This window comes from Rhipicephalus microplus, chromosome 3, assembly GCF_043290135.1.
Source record: "Rhipicephalus microplus isolate Deutch F79 chromosome 3, USDA_Rmic, whole genome shotgun sequence".
NCBI classification, from domain to species: domain Eukaryota; kingdom Metazoa; phylum Arthropoda; class Arachnida; order Ixodida; family Ixodidae; genus Rhipicephalus; species Rhipicephalus microplus.
The window spans coordinates 248,084,849-248,098,489 of record NC_134702.1 but is presented as its reverse complement, the minus strand read 5'-3'; the positions used below and the strand labels follow the sequence as shown (position 1 = coordinate 248,098,489).

The window sequence follows — 13,641 nt, the reverse complement described above, 5'->3', positions numbered from 1 at the left end:
ATGGTGCTTCTATATGGGCAATATATGATGAAAAGATGCGAGATTGTGGTACTTGTAGTGTTAAATAGATGGACGAACGGACACACAGACAGATGCATGGATGGACGCATGAACGGACGTAGGGTCGGATGCATGGACGAACGCATGGAAGGACGCACGAACAGACGCACGAACGGATGAGTGGATGGACGCATGGACGGTCACACAGACGGGAGCATGGACGGACGGAAGCAAGAACGAATGGAGGGACGAATGCTTCGCCCCACTATCCATCATTTACTCCGTGGATATGCTGCCAACCTTTTTTTAGCTTTCCGACTGTGTAGAGCTAGCAGGTTCTGTCGGACGCTTTTTTCTCACGCCTTGTCTACACTCACATCACTCGTATAGGTGCAGAGCACAGCGTATATCGCAAGAACTCACCAAGACTCCCATGTTGCAACACTGAAGTAACGCACTCACACACGCACATGTGGACACGTTGTTGTCATGACTTTTTTCGGGCGGTAAATAAGAGACACGAACATTCCAGAAAACACAAACGCGCACAGTTGAAAACATGAGTCAGACTTCACCTTCACCATACTGCACACAAGTTACCGCAACGACAATCGCCGAGAGGGGTCACCCTCAAGCGATATGCTTGGTGCATCCGAGCGACGCAGAGAATAGCCACCATGTTGTTGGTAAATGCTGCCGAAACAATGGAACGCCACAAAAGTCTTTTACTTCGGTGTACTTCAAACGCTGCAAACTCAGAACCATCTGTATCGAAAGACGACCCGCGAGAATGATGGGGAGCGCGAGTAGATAACAGTCAGCAATAGCTTCTTGGGGAAGCAAATGGCACAGGAAAAGAAGTATTGACGCCTGCCGATCCCGGATTGTCTCGGTTAAGTGGCACATCGCCTCTCGTCCTGAACGGTGCCATGCTGAATTTGTCATCAGTTCATCATGACAGTTGTGCCATTGCAAAGAGCGGCCGCAGTTGAACTCACATAATACAAATGGACAGCGGTACACTTTCCTTCTTATTCTTAGCTTGTCACCAGCTATAAATTGCTCTCCAGTTGCATTGGGACCTGCCAATACCCTTTGGTGAATTTGAACTATGATGAGTAACGACTATTTCCCAGCTTAGCGAGCATAATGTCTATCATAGGTATCGGCTAGTTGTTCATTATGACCACTCGATTTATTCGCCTCAGGTCAATCCACAACTGCGTGCTGTCATTTGTTTTTTTTCCTTACTACTGCCACCGGTAAATGATATGGTAAGTGTGAAGGTTCAATGATACTTTGCTTGAGCATTCCTTGTAATTCTTCTTCTACAGCCTTTTCTACTGTTGAAGGTACCGGATACCGGCGGAGATGCACTGGAACGTCCGTGATACGTCCTACGAGATGTGTCTTTCCACATACATCCGAGAATAAGTATGCAAATGCACGCAGTGCTTGTTTAGCTTCTTCGCATTGTTCAACCATGAGATCCGCGTCAATTTGCACGTCCTGATACGTTTCGTTTTGCTGCAATATGATAAGCGGTGGGTCATTCTCTGCGTTTTCCTCAGTGCCGGAATTAGTTGCAGTTTGGTGTTGACACGAAGGTGAGACATGTAAGTCTCTCTCTTCGAACTTCTTCATTAGGTATAATATGACATATACTCTGGCGCGTTCCCAAGTCAAAAACGAGAAAACTGTGGCTCCTTTTCTGAGTGATGATGAAGGGCATTTTACTCGTCAAATTAAGAATGCTGTTTTCTGAAAGGACCAAGAGGAGCACTTTTTGGGTAGCCTTTGTTCTTTGGAGCACGTCACAGGCAAGCCGGAACTTATCGTGTAAACGTTCCTGCAGCTCTATGTTTCCGTTGGCAATTATCACCTCTGGATCCACGTGAGTTCTTGACATGAGCCCCTTTAAATAGCTATGGGTCCTCGGACGTAGGAACCATAAAAATCAAAAGTGACGAAACCCAAAATTGTTTGAGGAACTTCTCAATAGGCGAACAATACGGGCTTTAAGTGTCAATGTTTTGGTGGTTTTTCTGACACATTCGTCGTATCATTTGTTTCAGCGTTCCAATAATTGTTCCACTAGATAATTTGCCATTGGGCGCTAATGCGTCGTCGCTAGTTGCTAAAAGGGGCCCTGCGACACTTTTGCGACAGACTTATTTAGCAACGAACGCAAAAGTAAAAAAACTGCATGTAGTAATAATAGCTGAGACGAATGCAACAACAATGATGCAAATTGGTGCAGGAAAAGTAGAGTAATCCTTCCTCAAAGTTGAAAACTCAAGATGACGAAAAGAGAAACGTTCCCTTTTTCATTTCACTCGCCTGTTCACGTCAGTCTTTGACACCTATAATCACAGTATGCGTCTCATAAGGACATACAGAAAATATCACCTGATGGTGGCGTTCACAGAGTACCTCGCTACCACTCTTTTTGACGACCTTGTTAGCAAGGTTACGACAAACCACGTGGATCGGGTAGCAGACACTCGCGCGGTCACACACAAACTAGGTAAGGACTTTTCAGCGTTTATGAAAGACACGTTCTATGTAAACGCCAGCGTCCACCACATGTCGAATATTTGCTCGCTAAAAACGCGGCATGCGTTCCCATCTTTAGTTGCTGTTGTACCATAGCTGCATTCACAGATCACGTCTCATACTGGTTGTTCTTGTAATGCATCAATTAGAAACAGAAAGCATTTCTTTGTATAAATATATAAAAAGAATCTTTACTGCTTCTGATATCCACTTGAAGGGACTAGCCTCCTTCATAAGAATATTGCACGCTGCTTGTCGCGTCAAGCCAATAGAGAACAGCTTTTCATGTAACGTCACATAACATGAAGTCACTTCAGATGACAAATAAAAAACTTGGCAAATCCTCCACTGTAGGAATCGGTATAACACGAAAGTGGAAAATGTCTTTGCAGAAGTAGTTGACCGTTGATTGTGCATGTTTCAGCAACAGCACGGACTTCAAAGTCACGTTAGGAAAGGTAGAAAGCTCAAAACTTGCAGCGCACACCTTAAGCAGAAGGCATGCATGAAATTGAAACACACAGGGTGAGCGCCAAATAGCAACTGCCACAGCTCAACACTTTAGGCGCTGTTGAAACAAAAGCAGGCACGAAACAAGCGCCCAAGTAGAGTCACTGCACACTTACCAGAAAGAGCTGCTTTGATCACACTGCCCCGTCTCATTCGCCGTTAGGAACACGCAGAAAATAGACGCGTGCTCGAGTTTCCATGTATACGGACCACAAACCACCGACAGATGAAGGGCGCGAGGCGCGCGCGTCGCGTTTCATTTTCATGGACGTCGTTTCAAGGTCGCTTTTTTAACCGCTAGGCTATGTATTGTGGCATTCCAGTCAGACTGGCAAACTTGACTGAACATTGCCTATACAGAGGGTAAGCGCGAACAACTGTCAAAATTCTTCCTGCATCACGTGTCAGCGGCGCCCATTTACGTAAACGCGGCTGTGGCAGCGTTCGAGGCGACCTTCGTCATATTTCAAAACTATTCTGACAAACGTGTGTGCAGGGTATACCACGCTTCGGGGAGACAATCACTTTTCCAGCATACCTAACGTGAGGCCGTCACGCTATTTGGCCGCTCACAACTAAAACGTGCTTTAATTTTGAAGCTTTGAGGACCATAGGATGGTGCTAAGTTTATATAAATGGCCTGCCGTTGGCATCCCAGCCAACGTACGCACTGAGGTGCAGTAGTTAGAGCCACGCACTGTGAATCAAAAGGTTGCTGGTTGAATTCTACATACCTGGTTGAATTCTGCGTCATTTTGGTTGAATCCTGGTTGAATTCTGGTTGAGTTCTGGTTAAATTCTGGTTGAATTCTGCGTCAGCAACGTGTTGGACCGCGGCTTGAAACGCGTGTCAATAGAGTCAATGCTGCCGACGTAGTCAGAAATCAAGATACTTTGTCTCATGAATTAAAATTATAACAGCTTCGACTTCGGCAATGCCGCTTGCACTACGAAATTGGCGCAGTCCACATAACCAGAAGAACTTCTAAAAAAGACATGTTCAAATTGTACCACAGGGCCCCTTTAAACGAAAGCACACGAATGATCTCCCTAAGTACTTGTAAGGTGAACTGAATGTTCCATCAGTGACAATTCGTCGTGCAAAACATCTCAAAAACGCCTCTGCAATCTTCTCAGTGTTGATGCTTGACAGAGAAATTACGTGTGCGTAAGGCGTCGCAAAGGCAACCATTGTTAGAACATATTAATTACCATTGGTCAATCTAGGTGGCAGTGAACGAATGACATCAAAAGCGACGCGCTGGAAAGTCGTGTGGGTGACCGGCTTGTTTCCAAGAGGCACACGCCCTACAACCTGCTTCGGAATGGTATGTAAATAAAATTACGAGCGCGAGCACAGAATACAACCCACAAAGAAAAAAAGATACATAGAGAAGCGCTCACTTTCAACTGTCTTATTGCTCTGGCAAATATCGCACAACGTCACGAAGCACGTAAATAAAGCTTGCATAGCACGCAAGTAAAACTCTTCAAAACCTTTTCCACCATCTTTTTTTTTGTTCCGTGATGTCCGCAAAGGATTCCTTCGTGTGCGATCTTCAAGACATGGTCGGATGTCCTTCGGAAAACGAAGTGATCGATTTTGAATATGCGTGGTGGACTTCACCATCATCATCATCGGCATGACTACGCCCACTGCAGGATAAAGGCCTCTCCCATGTTCCTCTAGTCAACTCGATCTTGCACTTGCTGCTGCCACTCTATACTCGAAAACTTCCTAACTTGATTTGTCCACCTAACTTTCTCTCTTCCCTTCACCCGCTTGTATTCCCCTGGAATTCAGTCTGTGAGCCTCAATCACAAGCGGCTGTGTTGCCTTCGCGCTACATGCCCGGCCCTTTACCATTCCTTCTTGTTGGTTTCGACTACTATGTCCTTAAAACCAGTAGTTTCCTGATACACTCTGCTCTCTTCTTGTCTCTAGGAGTTACACTAATCATTTTTAGCTCCATTACTCGCTGCGCCGTCCTAAACTTGAGTTAAATTTTTTTGTAATCCCTCCGGTTTCAGCTGTGTTGGTAAGTACCAGTAAGATGCAGCTGTTTTATACGTTCTTTTTTAGGGATATTGGTCTTCGTTGACTTACAATTCCCCATAAAAATTAGTTCTTGAGGACGAATGTGTCTGTTGTAGATGGCGTCGTTCTGGTTTTGCCCACGTGCGCTAAGCAAGCGCTGAGACTTGTGGCGTGCTTGGGAAACATATTCAATGCTTCAGGTTAGCGCTGGCTACTGGCAATTTGCGCGCTTTTCATGAAGTGGAATCTGACCCCGTAGCCATGTCACAGTTACGAACGTAGTCAGCAATTTCTTTCTTTTGCAAGTCGTTAGGCTTTCTCTTCTATAAACTCAGTCGGCATTTTTGGGACATTTCTACTTTCAGGCCCAGCAGTAGAGGGGTAGGCAGCGTGAATATTAACCAGTAAAACTCGACAGAGTGGTACCTCCATGGGTATGGCAAGCTTGTTGATCTTGAAAAAGGTATAGTCGATCTCTATTCTCGTTTCTAGACTGAATTGGTAGTATAGTCGAATACATAGACTGAAGATGTTTCCCAGTGAACTCATTAGTCGGAAAAAGTGGCCACTTTACCAAAACAGTGTCGGAAACTGCATCTTTAGGTACAGTAAGGCGTTGTCTTTCTAGACACCCTTGCATGGTAGGCATTCCTTCTAGTCGACGTTTCCGCCAAAGCAAGACATGCGCAGCTGAACATATCTCTTCATGACTGGCATTCTCCTTTTCTGCAACATGTGCATGTTGTTGACGTTGACTGGTTTCTCGGTGTCTGGTCACGCTGAGAAAGAAAACATGGAGCCTCGTTGCGCTCTTTCGTATTTAAGGAAAAATTCTCTAGTTTTTTTTCTTTTCAAGCGGTCCATGAATAGCCTACCGCAGACCTTGACTCGCAGTCAGATAACTTGTATCACCATTTGTTTCATAAATATAAAGCTCTGAGGCTTTTCCCGAGTCTTTGAAGGCTTCTCGGTTGGTGCCCTCGTATATGTACTTTCCTGTTTGCGTCTAGCCAGGTGGGTCAGACCTAGAGCTGCAATTTATCAGCTGTTTTAGCCAAACTGTCAAAACGTTTGCAACCCCACTCTTTCAGAAACAAAGCGATATTATGGTTACACTGTAGCAAGAATTTGTTCTGAAACGAGCTAGTTTCGCGAGGCTTCTTGAACATTGTGTGCTTGTGTTCCCTCTAGTACTCCTGCCAGCTCTAGCTGCCTTTTCTTTTTTAAAAACGATAGTCTTTCTTGGAGACCTTCGATGCCAATATTTTTGTCTTTTTGTCTGTCTGTCTGTCTTTCTGTCTGTCTGTCTCTACATTTGTCTGTTCGTCTGCGGTAACAATTTCTCTTATGGCACCGAAGTTACCGAACTATACCTAAAACGGCAAACCCCATCTGCAGTGCCTACCAGTATTGCCCAAGTTTCAGCGTTCATACTTGTGCGATTGTCTAATAAGAGAAATTATTGCGCATACCTGAGACACTATAGCAACACGTTGGTGTTTTCTATGTGTGCCTTTTTACTAGAGAAGGCATACATAAATATTTCTAAGGACCGTAGCGTTTATCATACTGCGCTGACAGTGCCACGCAGTGCTCAAAAAGGCAAGTGTATTCAACGCTTTTGTAAAACGACACGGTGGTGCCGCCTGCCCTTCGCTTTGCCTCCTGCTTTTTATCGCCTCCGAGACAGGCACGCATCTTTCTCCGCGGGCGCGCTCGCCTTCCTTTGATTTCGAAGATAACTTGCCAGATGGCACTCGTGTATAACGCGCCGAGATGTAGTCGTTAGACTTCGCTGCACGGATCGAGACTCTACCGCAGCACTTCCAGAATACAATTTCGCAATTTTCTCCCGCAGAACATCAAATAAACGTTTCGTTCACTTTCTCCACACGCAAGACTATCGTCATTCGACGACAATTGCAGTGAAACTCGCAGATACGGGGCCACTTTTTTTTTTCGTGCCGCCCACTATGAGCTCTCGTTTTGTCTGCCACGAGCCGTATTTTTCGCTGCTGTCTTTTTCGTCGTTTTTTATTCACTTCAAACATGCATACCGCTGCTGCTTCTCTTTGTTGCATGCATGCGAACTCACACCAAGGCGAGAAGCTGAGACGATATCACGGGATTCTTGAGCCATCTAAAAGTCAAATAGAACAGTTCTGTGACCGCACTGCTTTGGGAAGATTACGTCGTTTTTGTTTCAGCTTGGTTCAAGAAGCAGTAATAAAATACAATGCGTAAGAATATGTGAGGTACAACGTCATACCTATCCAGAGCTTTTTAAACTCGATTCCAGATACAAAATATTTGCGGGTGCACGAACGCTCCAAGAAAAAAACTGGCCGCTTAGCGAGCTACACTTTCGAGAATAAATTTTGGATTGTTTCGCCTACTTGACTTTTATCAGAAAAGTTTATCACTGCTGCGACGTTTTGAAGGTACTCATGCCCATTATAAACTCGCTCTAATGCACTCAGGATGCGGTATCGGGCCGTTAACAAACCAGTAGGGTAGAAAATGAAAAATTGAAAACAAGCGTGCTGTACTGTTGATGCATAGGCGACTCACGTGATGTTGTTGAACGACAACAGTGCCGGCCTTTTCTGTGGTCGCCCTCAAGGCTAATAACTCCGCCGGATTCAGACTAACCAAAGTATAACTCAGCCGGACTCACTCGGACTCTTACTCAACAAAGCACAATTCAGTCAGTCTAACTCACCTAAGTATAACTCAGCTCGACACTCTCAGGCTCAAACTGATCAAAGTACAACTTAGGCCGACTCACTCAGATTCAGCTTCAACGAATCGACCTAACGTGACGTCACGGAGACTGAGGTTCACCTAATTTTAACTCAGCCGGACGCACTCGGACTTTATCACCAAAGTAAACTCAGCCGGGCTCAAACTCACGCCTTATTCTTAGTCTGAGTAAGTCGACTCACGAGTGGGTTTTTGACCTATACTGTTGAGATATTTATAATTTACTTATGAATTTATTTATAGACTTATTTATTGGTTTAATTATTATTTTTGTGTACCTTTTTTGGACAGATGGGTCCTTCCTTATCTGCAGCACGCACGGCGGAAGCAGGGCGAGGAGAGCTCATGCACAATGCACATGCGCGGGACGAGCGTCAGCATCGAAAAAGTCACAGCGGTAAAATGTGGCTGTTGAATAAGAAGGGGTCGAGACAAGCCCGCAGGGCGTTTCGATGGCAGGCGAGCGATGGGTTGCGCTAGGCGCGTGGGGTGCTTCCTGCGTGCGTGCTACAGAGGTGAGGCCTTGCGGGTTTTGGGGTCATCGTCTATGAGGCGAGTCGATAGCCCGTTTTTACAGTGAGTTACGTTGAGTTTCATTTCTTGCTGTTATGTTTCGAGCTGACTATCCTATCGTTGTTTCACTGCGTATGTACGTTGACCGCCAGTCTTTGGGGATCGTTTTCTCCTGGTTTTTGTGTGCGTTGGTGCCGTGTTGAGCCGTCCAGAAGGCTGTTCGTGATTATTTTGAGTCGCGCAATAAAGACGGTTCTTGTTCTCAGCGTTGCTGGCTCAACCCTTACAATTTGGGCACACTGAACCACGTTACAAAAGGGGGGCCTTCACTTCATGCACCATTACCTAAAATGGGATTGCTTGCATTACTGGTACTAAGCATCGTGAATACAACATAGCAACCTATGCACCTGACCTTGTCATTAGTCAACTGTCTCTTGCCAACCACACCTTCTAGAACCTCTTTCCACACTTTATCTGCAGTCAAAAAAACAACGATCTCTTCCGTAAAAGTGTCTAACAATTATTTCGTACGCTTGCTTCGTAAACGTGAAAATTTATCACCTTCGTAATAACCGGTGTGCCGTTCCCACATAAGAGATCACTAGTCACTCTCCCAGCTTCGGGACTTACTTTGCGACCAGCTTCGGAGAGCGCGTGCGCAGCAACAAGTCAATCTCCAGAAGGTCAAGAAAGAACAGCACCGAGGGATCTGGAAGCCGTCCCTCTCGCTGCATCTGTTCACCAAGCAACCAGCAGGCTGACCGAAGCTCGTCAACAACCTTGACCACCAGGTTCTGCGGGAAAGCACATCCGGCACTTCATGCGCTATAGGCGCTCTTCATTGCCATGCACACTGAAGTGCTGCTGCATTATAAATTTTTCTGGTTTTGTTGCGATAGCAATTGTATTGAGTGTTGAGTGTCAGCACTGCTTTTCACCGTCGTCATTCACGTGTATCTATCAGTATATATATATATATATATATATATATATATATATATATATATATATATATATATATATATATATATATATATAAAATGACACAATGCTCTCGTTGTGCCATATCCCATACCTTCACGAAGACTGGCTGGCCTATTGAATTATTACTCCCACTATATACATATATATATATATATATATATATATATATATATATATAGATATCGGATAGATGTGGATACCTAAGGGCTCGTTTTTTCGTGTTTTGACACAATAATAATGAAATCTAACAGACAATGTTGCCAAAGAATGTATAGGGGAAGTTGTTACAGCCATTGAAATGTAAATAAGAAGAAAGAAAAGTGGGTGAAAAATTAACTTGCCATGAGCAGGAATCGAACGCGTTATTCGACGGTCGTACGTTCAATTTCTGCTCCTAGCGAGTGCTTTTTTCACCCACTTTTCTTTCCTCTTATTTACATTTTATATATATATATATATATATATATATATATATCTATATATATATATATATATATATATATATATATGTATATATATATATATATATATATATATATATATATATATAGGCAAGGTTGCGCTAGGCTCCTCTTACAGCGAGGCGAACTTGAAGAGGCGGGGTGCTTATGATTTCCGCGGTAATGCATGATTGATCAGCGCGTGACTTTTGGCTCTCAACACGAAAACACGGTAGCAAAAGTGTACCTGGAGTGACTGTGTTCTGTTACACCAGCACTTTGTAGAGCTAAGTGAGATCGAATCTCAATGAATGGACTGCCAGCCTCCCATCGCATAACATTGCTATTTGTAGCTATGGCAACGCTGTGGGTAGCTTGGTTTCTTAGCAAGTGCATGTACACTACAAATATTATTGCTGCTAAAAGTGCTAGCCTTGCTTCCTAATACATTTGAATATGTTTCTATCGCCTTCACACTTTTGGTGAAACTAAGATTTTCTTTACTATGTGCGCACGTATGTGTGCAGTGCTTAGCATGGAGTTAATATTAACTCTATGGTGCTTAGTGGTGGAATAGAAAAATTTTATTCGCACTAAATTCACGATAAAGGTCCGTCAGTAGTTGGGAGTAGAGTGTAACGAACCTTTCTTTATCGTGCTTCTTTCATCATTGCCTAAACAGACTAAAAATACCTCTCATTTGACCAAAGAGACACACTATCAACAACCATTCTAATCTAATTAGAGACAGGCTCTTTTCTCATGTAAGCGTCTTGGAAATATCGGTGCAATAGCGGAATCAGTAATCCTAGAGCTTATAGATCGTTGATGCTGAAAAAAAACGCCATGTTTTTAATTAACTTCTTGGCACATGCTTTAACAAGTTCAGTTTCTATATTTTCATGATCGAAAAATATTAGATATAGTTTCACACAAGGTAGTTTACAATTGCTTTTGGAGAGCAAAACATGGCTAATAAAAACTAAGAACAGCGTATTGTGTACAGTCTCCTAGAAATTTCGAACTGGCTGCTTGGCATTGCATTGTACTCAAGGACTTTACCAAGCCACATGTTCGAATCTGCCATGATTTCCAAGTTCCCATGATAGAAGAAATCATTTTTAAATTGATACTTTTGCTCCATAGAGGAGGTTCCATGTCTATGTCTAAACAGCGTTTTCCTCAAAATGAAAAATCTGTAAACAGTAGTTGTGTCGAGCTGATGTTTCGACAAGCGCACGAGCCTTCTCCAACGGTAGAACAACGCTAGTTCTGTGCTAGCCTTGAGTAAGACTAGCCCGCATGTCGAAACTTTGGATCAACACAACCCCTGTTTATTAATTTTTCATCGCAAGCTTCCATTTTCCATTTCCTACTGCTGTATGGTTTTCATCCAGATATAGGTTTGGGCAAGTCTTGTTTGAACGCCATGTTTTTAGGCTTTCTCATGACCACAGTCGAATCAACTTTTTTAACATGTTGCTCAGCATGCGAAGAATTCAATTATTAGCTTTAAAGCCTGATATTTTGTGTATAATTATCATGCACTCGAAGTAAGCAATCAGTACGGGCTGATTATTTTAAAACATCTAACATTACAATTGTTTTGTTGAATAAAAAGTCTTATTTTGCATGTTGTTAGTTGTTTTATACAGTTTATCTAGAGAGATTAGAGCCATTAATGAATCTTAAACATAAAAGTTTAGGCACAAAGAAAATGTGCCCAAAAAGAGCCATATTTGACACATTGTCATGGTAGACAAGAAAAACTGTGCGACTTACTGAATACATGTAAATGGCATAAAACCTACGTAAAAATATTTCACTGCCATAGACTACATACTAAAGAAAGGTTTTCTTTTTTCAGCATTTTCACCATGTTTTTGAGTATAGAGGCTTAGCGAAGAGAACAAAAACATAAGAGAAAAACGCAACAAAGAAGGAAAAAATAACGCCGGGCGAGGATTAATCTAGCCTATTTTTCACAAGTGCCGCACTTGTTTTCTGATTAGTAAACTATTTTTATGAACGCCCCTCTGAGCAGCGAACTTACAGTGGCTGTATCTGCACATACCAAAGGTGCTGTGAAGGATGGCCCAAGCCTCTCAGGCCGACTCTGAGCAGGCCAGACTCTGCGCAGGCCATGACATCAAGACAGTGTTGAGTGTGTGATAGCAGCGTTGATAAAAATCGCTACAAGAATGCGCGTGGCGTTAGAAACGCATGAGTGACATTTGGGGTGGTTATCAAAGAAATACCGCGTGCGAAGACGTAAGGGCCGCCACACAGTAAACATTTTAACAGTGCAGCGTCATCATTGAGCTATCTTTTTGCCAACTCAACAAGCGCCTTCCACAGGCGTGTTAGTGGGCGTACATCTTGTTTTAGACTAGTTCTTTTTTTCCACTTGCAGCATGGAAATTTCCACGCTTGAAGGCAGCAAAAGTACACACGTAGCCCTCTCGTGCTGCTCGTATCGCTTCTATCATGTATTGTGGTCACCAGGGGTGCTCGCATTATTGAGGCAATACCGCTGCGATTGGATCCGTCGTGAGCGTGGCAGAATTGAATGCGAGACATCATAGCTACGTAGTGATATCACTTTTACTATTGTGTGCGTTTGTGCAGGCATATAGCGCACGATAAAGCCGATACAATAATCTTGCCTCTCGAGGTGAGTACTGCTCTTCGGAAAAAGCAGAAGTGATGGACCTACCCAATATTCGCCATGACGTATGTCAAGCAAACTGATTGACGCATGAACTCGGGTACAAAATCGTTGATTCTGAGAGGGCCTGTCACCAACTACGGACTTTCATGATGCCGATGCAACTGTCAAACGTTTCATTCGTTGAACGCTAAGTGGCACCTTCTTTGCATGTAAAATAATTTGTTGAGCTTACACTACGTGTGCAAGGCGGGAGCCATAGAAGAGCTAGTGAGAACCTTTAGCTTCTTGCAGCTTTTGAATAAGTTGTTTCTTCATGTGCGTGGTCGTCTTTTAAGTGTAGACAGCATCACCTCTGTCATAATTTTATTGTACTAATTGGCTGTGCCTACACCACCATAGACTGAGCAGTCTTGCTTTTATTGATAAGGCTTTATTAAGAAGAAATTATGTTGGGCACAATTAGCGAGTTCATTATCAGACAGGAGCTATAAACGTAATCATAATTATCTGGTTACTAAGTGTCATTATATAGGTGAGGGCTAGTTATCATGATTCTACTTGGCGTGTTCATTACTATAGTCGCGTTATTAACGTAATTTAGTTAGCTCATCGACTAAAATGCTTTAGTAAGCCAGCATCTAGCTTTACATAGCTTCATTAGCACGGTATTCCTATGATGCTGCGTGATTACCTCGGCCTTACCATGACTTCGCATACTAAGCTTGGTCATAGCATATCCTGGCATTCATATTAAGTATAGGCACGCGGCAATGCAGTTTACGAGATCTGATGGTAACGCCATAACACACAGCCTAGCGAGTAGGCGCCGCAAAATTTAGTCTTCAAATGCGTAGCCTAGCGAGTAGACGCAGAAACTGGCCTTGCCAGTGCATATTATTTTCTTTCTTAGTTATGAGCAGGGTGGTCACCGCTGATTATATAAGTGCCCAGAAAGCCTTCTTTGAAAACGCGCCAAAAAGGGCATTGACACTTCAGCGTCTCAATGTTCAGCGAGAGTATCATTTTCTTGGTATTTCTGGCAGTCGTACCAGAAACGCTGAGGCAGCCTAAAAAGCTTCGTCACGTCCTCTGGTCTACTGTCGGCTGCCTATACCATCCAGCCAAAAAAAATGACAGCATATCCACGGAGTGAATGATAATGA

At 43.4% G+C, this 13,641-nt stretch overlaps 1 protein-coding gene across 3 annotated transcripts in view; it reads right to left on the bottom strand.

Moving 5' to 3' along the window:
• Positions 1–13,641, bottom strand: part of LOC119161150 (rifampicin phosphotransferase) — a 586,004-nt gene that overhangs the window by 93,130 nt on the left and 479,233 nt on the right. For all 3 annotated transcript variants that reach the window (XM_075890885.1, XM_037413539.2, XM_075890884.1), the window contains one exon: positions 9,014–9,177. In XM_075890885.1, the coding sequence (XP_075747000.1) occupies positions 9,014–9,177 (164 nt within the window). The remainder of the gene's footprint in view (positions 1–9,013; positions 9,178–13,641) is intronic.